The sequence below is a fragment of the Chanodichthys erythropterus genome, chromosome 18, assembly GCF_024489055.1.
Source record: "Chanodichthys erythropterus isolate Z2021 chromosome 18, ASM2448905v1, whole genome shotgun sequence".
In the NCBI taxonomy this organism is placed as follows: domain Eukaryota; kingdom Metazoa; phylum Chordata; class Actinopteri; order Cypriniformes; family Xenocyprididae; genus Chanodichthys; species Chanodichthys erythropterus.
Window position 1 is genome coordinate 5447006 of NC_090238.1, and position 14257 is coordinate 5461262.

Below are 14257 nucleotides of genomic sequence, written 5' to 3' on the forward strand. Positions count from 1 at the left end.
TGAAGCTCCCTCGTAGTCACCCAACACCTTTTCCGCGCTCGTTTGATTTGCGCCTGGCGCTGAGGCGAACTCGGAATGCGCGTCTGAAAAGTGTCCCGTTTGTTGTGGTCGAAAAAAAGGAGACAGTTTTATAAACGCAGTGTTTACTGTCTATGGTTTTACTCGGCAATGTTTAAAAAAAAAAAAAAGATTTTTATTTTTGGTATTTTATATGCTCTGTTGGTGGTTTGTGGAGTTTGACCACTTCATTAAGTTTTTTTTATAGTAAGCCTTTCTTTAAAGTGAATTTCGTTTTGTAGAAATTGTATCTTAATTTCAACCACTGTTTCATCAACCAATTGCCTATATTTAATAAATAGGAAGAAAACCAAAAACGTTGGGTGGCATGTATCAAAGTGCGTAACAAACGAACATGTTTCTGTGGCCTTTGAATAAGGCTGAAGCATTATTCTGTTTTTAATGAATTTCTTAAATAAATAAATATAAATTAATTCGATGAATCTGAACGTATGTTTACATGAACACTAAATAAAGTGATCGGGTTAATGTGTGAGCGTTTGTCACAAGTTTCAAATCAGTATTGATTTTTTTAAATTATTTTTTTATCATAAGCTGACTTTTTTGTTATTTTTATTTATCCATATAGCTGCCTGTTACCATGCCAGGTTATTTCCAAATATGTGATTATTATTATTATTATTATTAGTTTTTTTTGTTTTTTTTTAATCAGTTGGTGCTGTTGGTTCAGGTTGTAACGTCTCGGTTACATAGGTAACCCTCGTTCCCTGAAGGAGGGAACGGAGACGTACGTCGGACAGACCGACGAATAGGAATCTCGCTAGAGAGGCCAATCTACTTCGAGTGTAACTAAAACAAGCCAATGCACATTGGCATGCAATCATATGCATCAGCTGCTCGCCTCGCAGCGCGGGTATATAATGAGCAGCAGTTGCGTTGCATCTTCAGGTTTTCGCTGAGGAGCCGAACCCAGCAGGCGGCAGCATCAGCAGGACAACGCCTGTGGCGACGGGACGTACGTCTCCGTTCCCTCCTTCAGGGAACGAGGGTTACCTATGTAACCGAGACGTTCCCATTCAGTCGGTCACGTTCGACGTACGCCGGACAGACCGACAAATAGGAATCCCTACCAAAGCGCCACAGGAGCTGCCCTCTTCCAGCGCTCTGTCGTGAGCCACCTGAACCCCCTTGCCAAAGGACGGTGGGACCAGGCTCACACAGAGAGGGTCGATCACTGTTGTTCCCAAAACCCACTCAGTGCGACAATTGGATAACGCTGGGAAAGCGTAGCCTTACATGCAATAAGGAACGCTGCGGAAGCCATATCCTTCCCCGAAGGAGTTATATGGATAAGTACATATGGACTAACCTTGTAGGTTGCACAACATATGGAAGAACTGGGGTGACTCCACTCGGTGAGAGATGGGTTCTCCCAGAGGGAAAGACACGGGCTTCGTTTAGGAGCAGCCGTGGAAAAAGCCATATGGGATCCCCGTAGGGTCACACATATGGAACCCAGCCTAAATCCGGTTCTCAAGGATACAACGGAGTATAGGGCTGCCGCCAGACGCTCCGCCACGTCGGCTGCCGAAGGGTAACCGGAGGACTCAACAGGGTCTGCCCGTAGGGACTCTCTGGAGAATAGAATGCGCATGTAGTGCAGCAAGCCGACACTAAGCCGGGGCCTCTCCGTGCCTCTGACCTGAGGCGAGAACACGGGAGGAGACCGGCTCGACACGAAGGCTATAGTATCTAGCGAACGTGTTAGGTGTCGCCCAGCCCGCAGCTCTACAAATGTCTGTTAGCGAGGCGCCACGAGCCAGCGCCCAGGAGGAAGCCACACCTCTCATGGAGTGGGCATGCAACCTGAGCGGGCAGGGCACGCCCTGAGCTTGGTAAGCCAGGGCGATGGCATCCACTATCCAGTGGGCCATCCTCTGCTTGGAGACAGCCTTTCCCTTCTGCTGGCCTCCGTAACAGACAAAGAGCTGGTCTGAGGTCCTGAAGCTTCGAGTTCTGTCTATGTACAGTCGCAAGGCGCGAACTGGACAGAGCAAAGCCAGGGCTGGGTCTGCCTCCTCTGAGGGCAGCGCTTGCAGGCTCACTACCTGGTCCCTGAAGGGAGTGGTAGGAACCTTGGGCACATAGCCAGGCCGGGGTCTCAGTACCACGTGGCTGTCACCCGGCCCGAACTCTAGGCACGATTCGTCGACCGAAAATGACTGCAGGTCCCCTACCCTCTTGATGGAGACCAATGCCACCAGCAGCAAAGTCTTCATAGAGAGAATCTTTAAGTCTGCTGACAGCAAAGGCTCAAAGGGAGCAATCTGGAGTGCTCTGAGCACCAGAGTAAGGTCCCAAGAGGGTATGAAGGGGGGACGAGGAGGATTTAACCGACTCGCCCCCCTAAGGAACCTGATGACCAAGTCGTGCTGACCAACAGATTTGCCATCTATGTGGTCGTGGTATATGGCAGCAGTATGGACTTTGAGGGTGGAGGGGGACAGCCTACGCTCCAACCCTTGCTGCAAGAAGGAAAGCACGACTCCGATCGAGCATCTTCGGGGGTCTTCTCGGCGAGAAGAACACCACTCGACGAACAGGTTCCACTTCGAGGCGTAAGCACGTCTCGTAGACAGTGCACGTGCCGAAGTGATGGTGTTAAGTACCTCAGGGGGTAAGTCACCTAGAACCTCCACGTCCCGTCCAGGGACCAGACATGGAGTTTCCAGAGGTCTGGACACGGGTGCCAAAGAGTGCCCCGTCTCTGAGAGAGGAGGTCCTTCCTCAGAGGGATGGGCCAGGGAGGGGCTGTCGCGAGGAGTGAGAGTTCTGGGAACCAGGTCCGGTTGGGCCAGTAAGGCGCAACTAACAAGACCTGCTCCTCGTCCTCCCTGACTTTGCACAGGGTCTGTGCAAGTAGGCTCACTGGGGGAAACGCATATTTGCGCAGGCCCCGGGGCCAGCTGTGAGCCAGTGCATCTGTCCCGAGTGTCCCCTCGGTCAGAGAGTAAAACAACTGGCAGTGGGAGGTTTCTGGTGAGGCAAACAGGTCTACCTGAGCCTCTCCGAACTCTCTCCAGATCAGCTGAACCACCTGGGGGTGGAGTCGCCACTCTCCTGGCTGCGCAGCTCGTGATAGCTCGTCGGCCACACGGTTGAGCACACCGGGGACATGAATGGCGCGAAGCGACCTCAGATGCTTCCGACTCCACAGGAGGAGATGGCGGGCGAGTTGCGACGGGAGCGTAGACCACCTTGACGGTTGATGTACGCAACGGTCGCAGTGTTGTCCGTACGGACCAGTACATGCTTGCCCTGAAGCAGGCCTTTGAGGCGGCTCAGAGCAAGGCGTACTGCCAGCAACTCGAGGCAATTGATGTGCCAATGCAGATGGGGTCCCGTCTAAACCCCTGAGACTGCATGCCCGTTGTACGTGGCACCCCAGCCGGTGGCAGAAGCATCTGTGAAAACCACAGCATGCCGGGACACTTGTTCTAGGGGCACTCCTGCCCGAAGAAACAAAGGGTCCAACCACGGACTGAAGGTACGGCAGCACTCCTGAGTGATTGGCACCCGGAACGTGCCGCGTTGCCACGCCCATCTCGGGACTCGGCCGTGAAGCCAGTGCTGAAGCGGTCTCATATGAAGCAGACCGAGCGGTGTTACAGCCGCTGCAGCCGCCATATGCCCCAGGAGCCTCTGAAAGAACTTCAGTGGGACCGCTGTCCTGCCATTGAACGTATTCAGGCAGTTCAACACCGACCGAGCACGTTCATCTGTTCGACCGAATCCAACTCCATACCGAGAAAAGAGATCCTCTGCACTGGGGCGAGTTTGCTCTTTTCCCAGTTGACCCGAAGCCCCAACTGGCTGAGGTGACTGAGCACCAAATCCCTGTGTTCGCACAACTGATCCCGAGACTGTGCTAGGATGAGCCAGTCGTCTAGATAGTTGAGAATGCGAACTGTTCTCTCATGGGAACAAGGGCTCCCTCCACGACTTTCGTGAAGACGCGGGGAGACAGGGCCAGCCCGAAGGGTAGGACTCTGTACTGATATGCTCGACCTTCGAACGCGAATCTCAGGAATGGCCTGTGTCGCGGAAGAATTGAAACATGGAAGTATGCGTCCTTCAGGTCAATCGCTGCAAACCAATCTCGGGGACGGATGCACTCGAAAATATGTTTCTGCGTGAGCATTTTGAATGGTAGCTTGTGGAGGCTCCGATTCAAAACTCGCAGGTCCAAGATCGGTCGTAACCCGCCACTTTTCTTGGGTACAATGAAGTAGGGGCTGTAGAACCCCGACCTCAAATCGGCTGGAGGGACCGGCTCTATCGCGTCCTTCGCCAGTAGGACTGCGATCTCCGCACGCAGGACAGGGGGATCGGCATCTTTCACTGTAGTGAAGAGGACGTCCCTGAACTCGGGGTGGGGAGCCGGGCGACCTGAATCGCAAAGCCGACCCTGATGGTCCGAAGGAGCCAGCGAGACGCAGAGACCGTACAAGCAGGACCAAAGGGACCATCGGTGTGCCTGCAGCAGGGCAGCGAGGTGGAACACAGGGACGCGGCTCGGGGGGCTCTCTTTGTGAGGCGGCCCGAAGCGGCGTCACAGTGTGCTAGGCAACACTTACCTGGCTCCACGGATGGACAGAGGGAGCAGTCGAGGCTTTGGCTGCCCGCTGCTCGCTGCTGTCCGCTGGCGACAGAAGAGGGGGATGAGAGTGGTGAGGTTTTTCTCCTCCCACTGCTCTCCAAACCCTCTTCAGACCTGGAAATGGAGGAACTGCTCTTTTAAATTTGGGTACCGCTGCCTCTTGGGTCAGTGGCGGAACAGAAACAAACCCAATAAAGGATTTACCACCTGGCCCTCCTCCAGGGGTGGAAGAGCAGCCCCACCCATCTCTGGGTCGCCCGTCTCAGGGGTGATTCTCACCAACCAGTTAAACAGCTGCAGAGACGGGAGGCGTCATCTCCCCGCAATGGATACAGCAGAGCCTGCTGGGCCGGAGTTTCTTGCAGGGGACGACACCCTTGGCGACGAGCAGACTGAGGGGCGGCCCAAGAGGAACTCAATGGTTTGTCATGGGAAGCTCCCCGATCCGCTACTAACTGAAGAGAACCGCTGGGCTCAGTCCTCGACAGTGTCACCGAAAAGGCCACCTCGTAAGATGGGAGCATTGAGAAAGCATTTAGCTTGACAACCTCTCACACCTCACAAGGTAAGCCAGGGGGCACTTCTGGACCACTGAGGTGGACATCGTCTGGCTGAGGGCCTGCGCCGTGACTTTGATCACGGTTAGTCAACAAGCGCAGCTCAACCCCAGCACAGAACTACCCTCATGCAAAAAGAGTGCCTTGGCCTCACATGCAGGGTGGGTGTGGTCTGTGTACAGCCACCCCATCCAAGAGGGTAGTGAGAGAGGAAAAACTTATGCAGATTCTGGCACCTTTGGCATTCCATATTTATGGCATCAATATTACCCCCATACTGCCAAGTTTTCCATGCACATCTGGAAGACCCAGGAAAGCATGGCTGTAAACTCCGAATCTGAGTCAGCATAAGCACACACCATTACAGTGGGCAGCGTCACCCTCATTTCCAGAGCATAACAGCACTCTCTCCGATGCTGCAATCGACGTCTGTCCCTCAGCTGGAGCTCTGAATGAAATGCTAGGTTCCCCTATTGAAAAGGACCAGCAATCCAATCCAGAAACTGCACAGCTTGCAATGCGCTACAGAGGGAGGGGCCCTAGGGGGTTGGTTCCCCGAAGGAACCCCTCAACCTCATGTCACCCAAGCCATATCAGCAAAGTAGACCTCTTCTGGTGCACCAGAGAGGGCGCTACAATGGAGATTATGCAAGGGAACCGCGCATCTAGAGCGTGACAACCCGCGCTGCAGCCCGGCAGCTCGACGGCACACGACACGCAGAGGAGCGAGAGATTTGCTCTCGTTGATCTCCACGGTCTCCCAGAGTGTCGGGCAGACCCGCGGCTGTGCTTTTACACACAAGCGGCAGCTGGCCAACAACAGAGGGGACTCAAGCTTCCCGGAGAAAGAAGAGTCACGACCGGTGTGACGACGTGATCATGTTTTCATATGAAAACATGAATACCCACGAACAACATTTCAGCACGCGCCCAGACATGTGAAACGGTGATCGTGGCCGTCAGTGAGGACAGGAACGACCGCATCCAGAAACACAAGTAGGATGTCGTCTTTAAAAAGACGTGAATCTACTTGTGTAAGCTCTTTCAGGGACTTTACTCTTTTAGAAGTGCTGAAGCACGCAGGGGAACGGCCACCGCAACACAGACAGGGATTGTGTGCAGCCTGTCGTGTGCTTTCTCTCTCTTTGAAGGCGCTCACACTTACCAGCCGTAAAAACGGCTTTTCAGCGCTCAAAAGCGCACCGTACCGGCCGTGAGAACAGCCTTCTGATGCTGTCAAACAGCTATTTGCACAAAAACGGCAAACGAAACAAAAACAGAAAAAGAGAGGACTTCGACCCCGCTGCTGTGCTGTTCGTCCGCACTCGGAAAAAAAGAGAAGTTCAACCAAAAAGCTTGACTCGTCTTCTAGCAGACACTCGCTTGCAGAGAACAGGAACAAACACCGTTCGGCTCCGAAGCGAAAAGCTGAAGATGCAACGCACCTGCTGCTCATTATATACCCGCGCTGCGAGGCGAGCAGCTGATGCATATGATTGCATGCCAATGTGCATTGGCTCGTTTTAGTTACACTCGAAGTAGATTGGCCTCTCTAGCGAGATTCCTATTCGTCAGTCTGTCCGACGTACGTCGAACGTGACCGACTGAATGGGAACTGCAGTTTTGTCTTGTTCTTATCTCGTAGATTTACTTGAATTGATATTGTCACGTAATATTATATTAAATAACGTAATTTGAACTTGCCATACCTTGACTTTTTGTGAATTAACGCCACTTAGGGACGGTCCATCATTTTTTCCCCCTACCAAATTAAGCCAGTTGAAAAACATGGGATGATGCGAATTATCCTGGCCCACCCACGCTTTTAAAGGCCCACCCACCATCCACTTTCTGCCTCCGCCACTGATAGTAACATAATGTTACGGCATTTGATCGAACAGATGTTCAATTTGACATTGCGACGTGCTTGGTGTTGCGATAGAAAATAAAATATCTTTTAGATAATGCATCTTGACTTGACTGTCACATAATATGTGTTTTTGGTAACATAAATTCATAAGAATAATTAGACAATTAGAAAATATCAAGATTTGTCAATTAAAAAAAATAATAATAATTATTTGGGTGTAGTCTAACACAGCTTACGCGGCCCACTAGATGGCGCTCCATCATGTTTGTTTTTTTGTTTGTTTGTTTGTTTGTTTTTTTAACGCACATATTTCATATACGGAAAAACGGAAGCTTAAACACACTTGTTTGACGCACAAACCATTTAAGGTTTCTTCTCTCGCTTCAAGCAAGTACCATTGAGCTGTGTTGACTATATTTCTTGTGTATAATGGTGTGTGTTTAATGCACTGTGTTTGTTTGTGTGTGTGTGATGAACTAGTTTATATGTTAGTTTCACAGCCCTCCTCGATATTTACATCAGTGTTCGTATTCACGTATTCATTTTCGTTCATTCATTTCTCATGTAGTGGACTGTACCATGATCTGTCTGAATACTCGATTCTGGCTGGAAGGAGAGCAATAAAAGCGTTTAATGCACATGTAGTTCCAAGCTTCTAATATAAATCAATGAGATCTTTTTAACTGTATAGCAGATACTAACATAAAATACATATACAAATACATATCAGTCCTCACTCTGTATCTGCTAATAATGTCTTAGTAAGATGATATTTAAATGCTTAGTTTTATGATCAAAGCTCTGTAGTTTTTAAACATCTAATTCAATGCAATAGGCTTTATGCTGAAATGTAAAAAAAAAAAATTGAAGCAACCTGTGTTATGGAAGTTTCTTGTGCATAACCTCTATACAATGATGATTAAGAAATGATCGAATAAATGTTCCTCCAAATCCAGATGGATCATATTTGATACTCACATTTAAAAAGAGATTTTTCTCAAAAATTGTTGTATACATAATCGAGTAAACATAAGTTGCTTCAGTCCAGTAATATATTACTAACAATATAGAAGTTATTCTTATGTTTACTTTATAAAAATCAGTAACGATTTCACCACAAAAAGACACATGAACCACGAGCTGAAGGGGGACGTTTTTACAATCATACTAAAAGGGGGTTTTAAAGTATAAATGTTACTTCCTGTAATGGACTCACTCTGTGTGCCTGCTCTTCCTAACAGATAGCAGTGAGTTTCTGGCTGATGATGTCAGCATCATCGCCGGTGGCAGTTTGACCGGTTGGCACGCCGACTCAGCCTTCGTTCTCTGGAGGAGAATCCTGGGGATTCTTGGTGATGTGAACAGCATCCGCTGTGGCCGCATCCACGCCAAGGTCTTCAGTTACCTCTATGAGCTCTGGCACAAGCTGGCCAAGGTGGGTTCCCTTCATTCCCTGCAGAGCCTTCTATACAGTTACCTTAAGAAACTAAATGCAAAAGATCTTGATGTCGAACTCTTGTTTACATGAACTCCTGTTTCAGATCAGAGATAATCTTGGGATCAGAGGGGATACAGACACAGCCATGGCCAGACCCTTGTTCATCCCTCCTCTTCGCATGCTGGCCTCCTGGCTCTTCAAGGTAACACGCATTCAAAATAGTCCATCAGGAACATTCTCTGAATTTTAGACTACAACTTTTTTGCCTTGTTTCACAAGTGATCAGCCAAGAAACATTACTGTTCACACCTGATTAGGGATGCACCGATACCAGTATCTGTTTCGGGCCCGGTACTGCGCTAGTGTACTCGTACTTGTACTCATTAAAAGGTTAGGGTTGGGGTTAGGTGGTTTAGTTCTTTGAAGTAAATGTATCTAATTAACGGAATATTCACACTGTAAGCTGGTGTGTGTGAGCTGATAAGCGAAACACGATCGCATCCCTTTTTCACAGACACCGCTGGAAACTAAGTCTGTAGTTCGATCAGATATGGCAATAGCAAAGAAAATAAAACAAGGAGCGTAATACTAATGTTAACTGACGGTAAAGAGAGAGCGAGAGAGAACTTCTGTTGCATGATCTTAATTGCTGCTCGTTCACTCAGCACACATGCGTCGTTTGGATTAAAAATTGATTTATGTATAGCAAGTGTTTCCCTAAATTAGGAAGGCAGTACAGCAGCCACATGGTGTTTTCAAGAAGTTTTCTGTGCGCAAACATCCGAAGCCTGCACCCAGAAAACTGCCTCTCAGACAGTGCACAAATAGCCTATTAAATCGGATTCTCTTCAAAATTATGTTAAAATGCCCGTATAGGCAAGTATCCTTGTGAAAAAACGTTGGTTATGTCTTAAGTTAATGTAAACAGTTGAGAAAGAAAACACTTTGTATTCGTGCAGCTCTTAAAGTGACAGCAGCCTAATAAACCAATAAATCTTGACTGAATGACTTTTGTAACTTTAATTGATTAATCTAGATTTATTTTATACAATGAAGATTATGCAGTGTTATTTTACATTTGATTACTTTGTTCAGTTTCTACACCTGAAAATTGTGATATTTCACTGGTATCTAAAAATTTTAACAACTGGCCCTAATGGGCCAGTAGAAAAAAAAATTCTTATAATTTAGCCCTTCTAGAGCAACTCTAAATATTCACTGTGCTATTAAATTAAATGGGTCATGAACTGCATTGTTTTATAATATTTCCTGCGGTGCACTTATATGTTTAGGGTGTATTCACACCAGGAAAGTCTGCTAGTTCACTTGCTTTGGTCTGGACCAAATACAATGTTGATTTTTTTTGTTTGTTTGTTTGGTGTGGTTCGCTTTCACATTGCCCTTTTTGCAAGTGAACCAAAATTTGTAAACAAAACCACAGGTGTGCTAAGATCATCCATTCATTGGACAGAAATTCTCAAGCAGAGAACTGTACCAGAGTTCGTTTGGAACAGGACCGAGACCACCTCTTCAGCTGGGTCTCGGTACGGTTGTTTGGTCCGCACCGAGTGCGATTGCTGTATTCACTACTGCCCAAAATACCCGCAGCAAGGGAGAAATGAACTTGAGTTCCATTCAATCGAACCAAACAAGACAGGTGTGAATACACCCTTAACATGCTTTTTATTAGCATATTGTACTAGCGGCATGTTTTCCTGTATGTAATTGTTTTGAATAGGAAGGATATATTGAATACCGAATGACCTGTGATGTGTGTTTAGGCTACCATGCTGCCGTCAGAGTTCAAGGCTGGGAAGCTACAGGCATATAAGCTGATCTGTGAGATGATGACGAAACATCAAGATGTGCTGCCCAACAGTGACTTCCTGGTGCACCTCTACCACGTCATGCACAAAGGCTTCACCAGCGACGATCAGGTACGACTGATTCTGCATGTATGCATTTATTAAACCTAATTAGTTAGGTTCTATTTCTGTTTGTTGAATTATGGCGTATAACATCACATAATAAAGAGTTGTGCCGCTAAAAGCCACCTCCGTCAAAAATGAGATAATGATGTTGAGCGAATGCTCTCCACACATAGTATACATTCATCAAATACTTTCACTTCAAATCCACTAAATCCCAGCGTCAGCTCATTCAGAAATACTGGTTCGTTGGCAGAAACTGCTAAACGCCACTTCCTTTTGTCAGCAAAAGCCTCTAACTCCACAGAAGAACCAATTGGAAGACGCGAATCAAATCATATGATTTCTAGTTGAATGCCGGTGTGCATATGAGCCAGCTTTCAATTGCGAGCTGGAAGTTTTTATCATGTTTTGTCCATCGTTACAGTGGCACTGTCAGGATTTTGTGAGTAGCAAGAAAACACAACTGTGTTCCTTTTGCTGCTGTAAAACTGACAGAAACAGACGTTTACTATGTCTTGTTGTCCAAAGAGGTGGACTTAGGGGAAAAAAGTGTTAAATATCAATGAATTGACTCAAGTGACATTTTTGAAAATAAGGCATTTTATTTTCAAAATTATAAACTGACTAATAACCTTTCCATTGCCGTTAAAGTGAAGTTAATGGACCTAAACATAGGAGCCTGATAAAAAAAAAAGATAATTTAAAGGTGCCGTAGAACGTCTTTTGAATGTGTCTGTGAAGTTTCAGCTCAAAATACCCCATAGAGGTTTTTTAATTAATTTTTTTAATTGCTTATTTTGGGGCATCATGAAATATGAGCTGATTCAGGCTGCGGCCCCTTTAAATGCTCATGCTCCCCGCCCACGGAGCTCGCGCTTGCCTTAAACAGTGCATAAACAAAGTTCACACAGCAAATATAACCCTCAAAATGGATCTTTACAAAGTGTTTGTCATGCAGCATGTCTAATCACGTAGGTATGGTATTTATTTGGATGTTTACATTTGATTCTGAATGAGTTTGATAGTGCTCCGTGGCTAAAGTTAACATTACACACTGTTGGAGAGATTTATAAAGAATGAAGTTGTGTTTATGAATTATACAGACTGCAAGTGTTTAAAAAATGAAATAACGACAGTCTTGTCTCCGTGAATAACAGTACATTAGCAACATGCTAACGAAACATTTAGAAAGACAGTTTACAAATATCGCTAAAAATATCATGATATCATGGATCATGTCAGTTATTATCGCTCCATCTGCCATTTTTTGCTGTTGTTCTTGCTTGCTTATCTAGTCTAATGATACAGCTGTGCACAGATCCAGACGTTAATTCTGGCTGCCCTTGTCTAATGCTTGAACATGGGCTGGCATATGCAAAAATTGGGGGCGTACATATTAATGAGCCCAGCTGTTACGTAACAGTCAGTGTTATGTTGAGATTCGCCTGTTCTTCGGACCTTTAAAAGAAAATATGTCAGACAGACTTAGAGGTTTTTGCAATGGAACTCTTCAATTGAATATTAAAGAGATGAGAATATCAGGAAGGGACGTGACATAGGAGCTGCAAACTACACATATAAATCTATAAATCAGAATCATAACCAACAGTTCATCCAACTCCAAGTGCTTTCACTAATAAAAAGAGGTTTTAGACAAATTTGCATCACTAACAAGTAAAGCTTGTTATACTTCTATTGAAAATACATTGCTTTAATTGTTTTCCAATCTGCTTTTTATAATCTGAAGGACAAGTTTGTTTTATTTGATTATTTTTAATGATTTATTTATTTATTTATTTATTTTTGACAGCATGCCATCAATTCTACCTGTATATAACCTAAAATATTCTGTTAAAAAGAAAAACCTTCATGCATTTGACCACTAGATGGTGTAACAGTCTTTCTTGTGATGCAGTAAAGGCTCTCTAAAGCTCCATGATTCTGTAGATAATAAAATGCTTGAATCCTAAACATTCATAAAGAAGCTTTTTTGAATCATCAAAAGAGAGCACATCTGATCTGATTTTGACTAATATATGTTCAACATTTGTTTCATACTATAGGTTTAATATTATTTTATTTTCTTATGGTTTTGATCATAATGCATTGTAGTGAAATATGCTCAGACTTCCAGTGCTGTGTGTGCTGCCACTGCAGCCTGTAGGCTGTGACACTCTTTGTGTGTGTTTGTTTTATTTGGTCTAGACAAAAAAATAAGAGCTCCCTGAATGTGCAGACACAATGAAAGAGCAATGGAGATTTTGAAAGTGTGAAAGTGCTTTGGGCCACTATTATGGATCTTTTTTAAGTGTAGATAATAGATTCCATTTGTGTCGCTCTTGGCTTGGAGTCTCACTCCAAATCCACATGGGGGCAGATTTAAAGCCCAGATAGAGCTCAGAGACAATAGGAATGGTAGTTTAGAAGTGTCTCTTTCTGTGGTTGTTTTACCACTCACTTTATGGAGCTTAATGTTCACTTCTTACACTCCTCTGAAACAACTGTTCATGTTGACAGCAATGCAGTTTCACAGCCACCTGCAAAAACTACTTGAATTGGGCAGAAATTCAATCACAGTTCTATACTAGTCAGTTCTTTTCTAGAGCATTGAAATATGAATAGCTGTTAAAATCAATAATAATGTCCAATAGCATGAAATATGGTGTTGTGTACCTCTTGTTGTTTAAACACCAGTCAAAACTGTGGAAACACAGTCAGTGATATAATTATTTTCTTTTCTTTTTATTTTAATCCTCCTCCAAAAAACATAGTGTGACTGCTTTAAATCTGAACACAGATTTTACATGTGCAGTCCAGTCCTGTACAATGTGTAGATTCTGCTCTCCTGTTCTCTTGTTCTCTCTTGCACTAGTGTTACACTGTGTACAATGCACAATGTCTTCTTCAACTGTTCCACATACTGGTCTTCTAGCAATAGCAAACTGTAAATTTACAAAGGGAGTTTAAAGGGTTAGTTCACCCAAAAATGAAAATTCTGTCATATATTACTCACCCTCATGACGTTCCAAACCCGTAAGACTCTTGTTCATCTTCAGAACACAAATTAAGATATTTTTTGATGAAATCTTTGAGATTTTTGTCCCTCCATAGACGCTTTGTATGATGAACAGATCACATTTAGGCTTTTACATGTAAACATTGATCAGTGAACATAAACAGAAGCTCAACCGAACCTGAACGGTTCTCTGCACGAGAACAAACCTCTTCCGGAAGCTCAAACGTGCTGTGTCAAGCAAACGGGCTTGAGCTTCCGTTTCAGATTTGGGATTGTTTATGTTAAAGACGGGAGTAAACCAAAATTGCGACCAACTTTTCTTCTCTGTTGTGACATATCTGAGAGAAACAGATCATCGAACAAGACAAAAAATTCAGGATGGGACTTGATTTTACTGTGTGGTATAAAGTGGCTATTACAAACTAAATAGACAGTTATTTTATGTTATTGGAGGCGAAGGACTGAAACTCATCTGGCTCATCTAAATTAAAAAAAAAATATATTTTTTTTTTTATTGAAGATTACAGTGGCACATATTTAAAAAGTAAAAAAAAAAAAAAGACCAGCACATAATAAGCAACATTTCATAAAAAATAAGAATTGTCAATTTTGATTTCACAGTGACTTTTATTAAATCTGTAGTAAGTAGGGGTGTGACGAAACGGATAGACACGAGATTAAGTTCACGAGAACGAGTAAAGATTATTACAAAGTATTTTTTTAAAAATCCTTGATGATGAAATATATGACTAGAAAAATAGTTTGAA

The 14257-nt window shown here is 44.8% G+C and overlaps 1 protein-coding gene across 4 annotated transcripts in view; it reads left to right on the forward strand.

Annotated features, from left to right (window-relative positions):
- ralgapa2 (Ral GTPase activating protein catalytic subunit alpha 2) overlaps positions 1-14257 on the forward strand; it is a 212939-nt gene that overhangs the window by 106521 nt on the left and 92161 nt on the right. For all 4 annotated transcript variants that reach the window (XM_067368380.1, XM_067368382.1, XM_067368384.1 and 1 more), the window contains 3 exons: positions 8347-8540; positions 8647-8745; positions 10325-10480. In XM_067368380.1, the coding sequence (XP_067224481.1) occupies positions 8347-8540; positions 8647-8745; positions 10325-10480 (449 nt within the window). The remainder of the gene's footprint in view (positions 1-8346; positions 8541-8646; positions 8746-10324; positions 10481-14257) is intronic.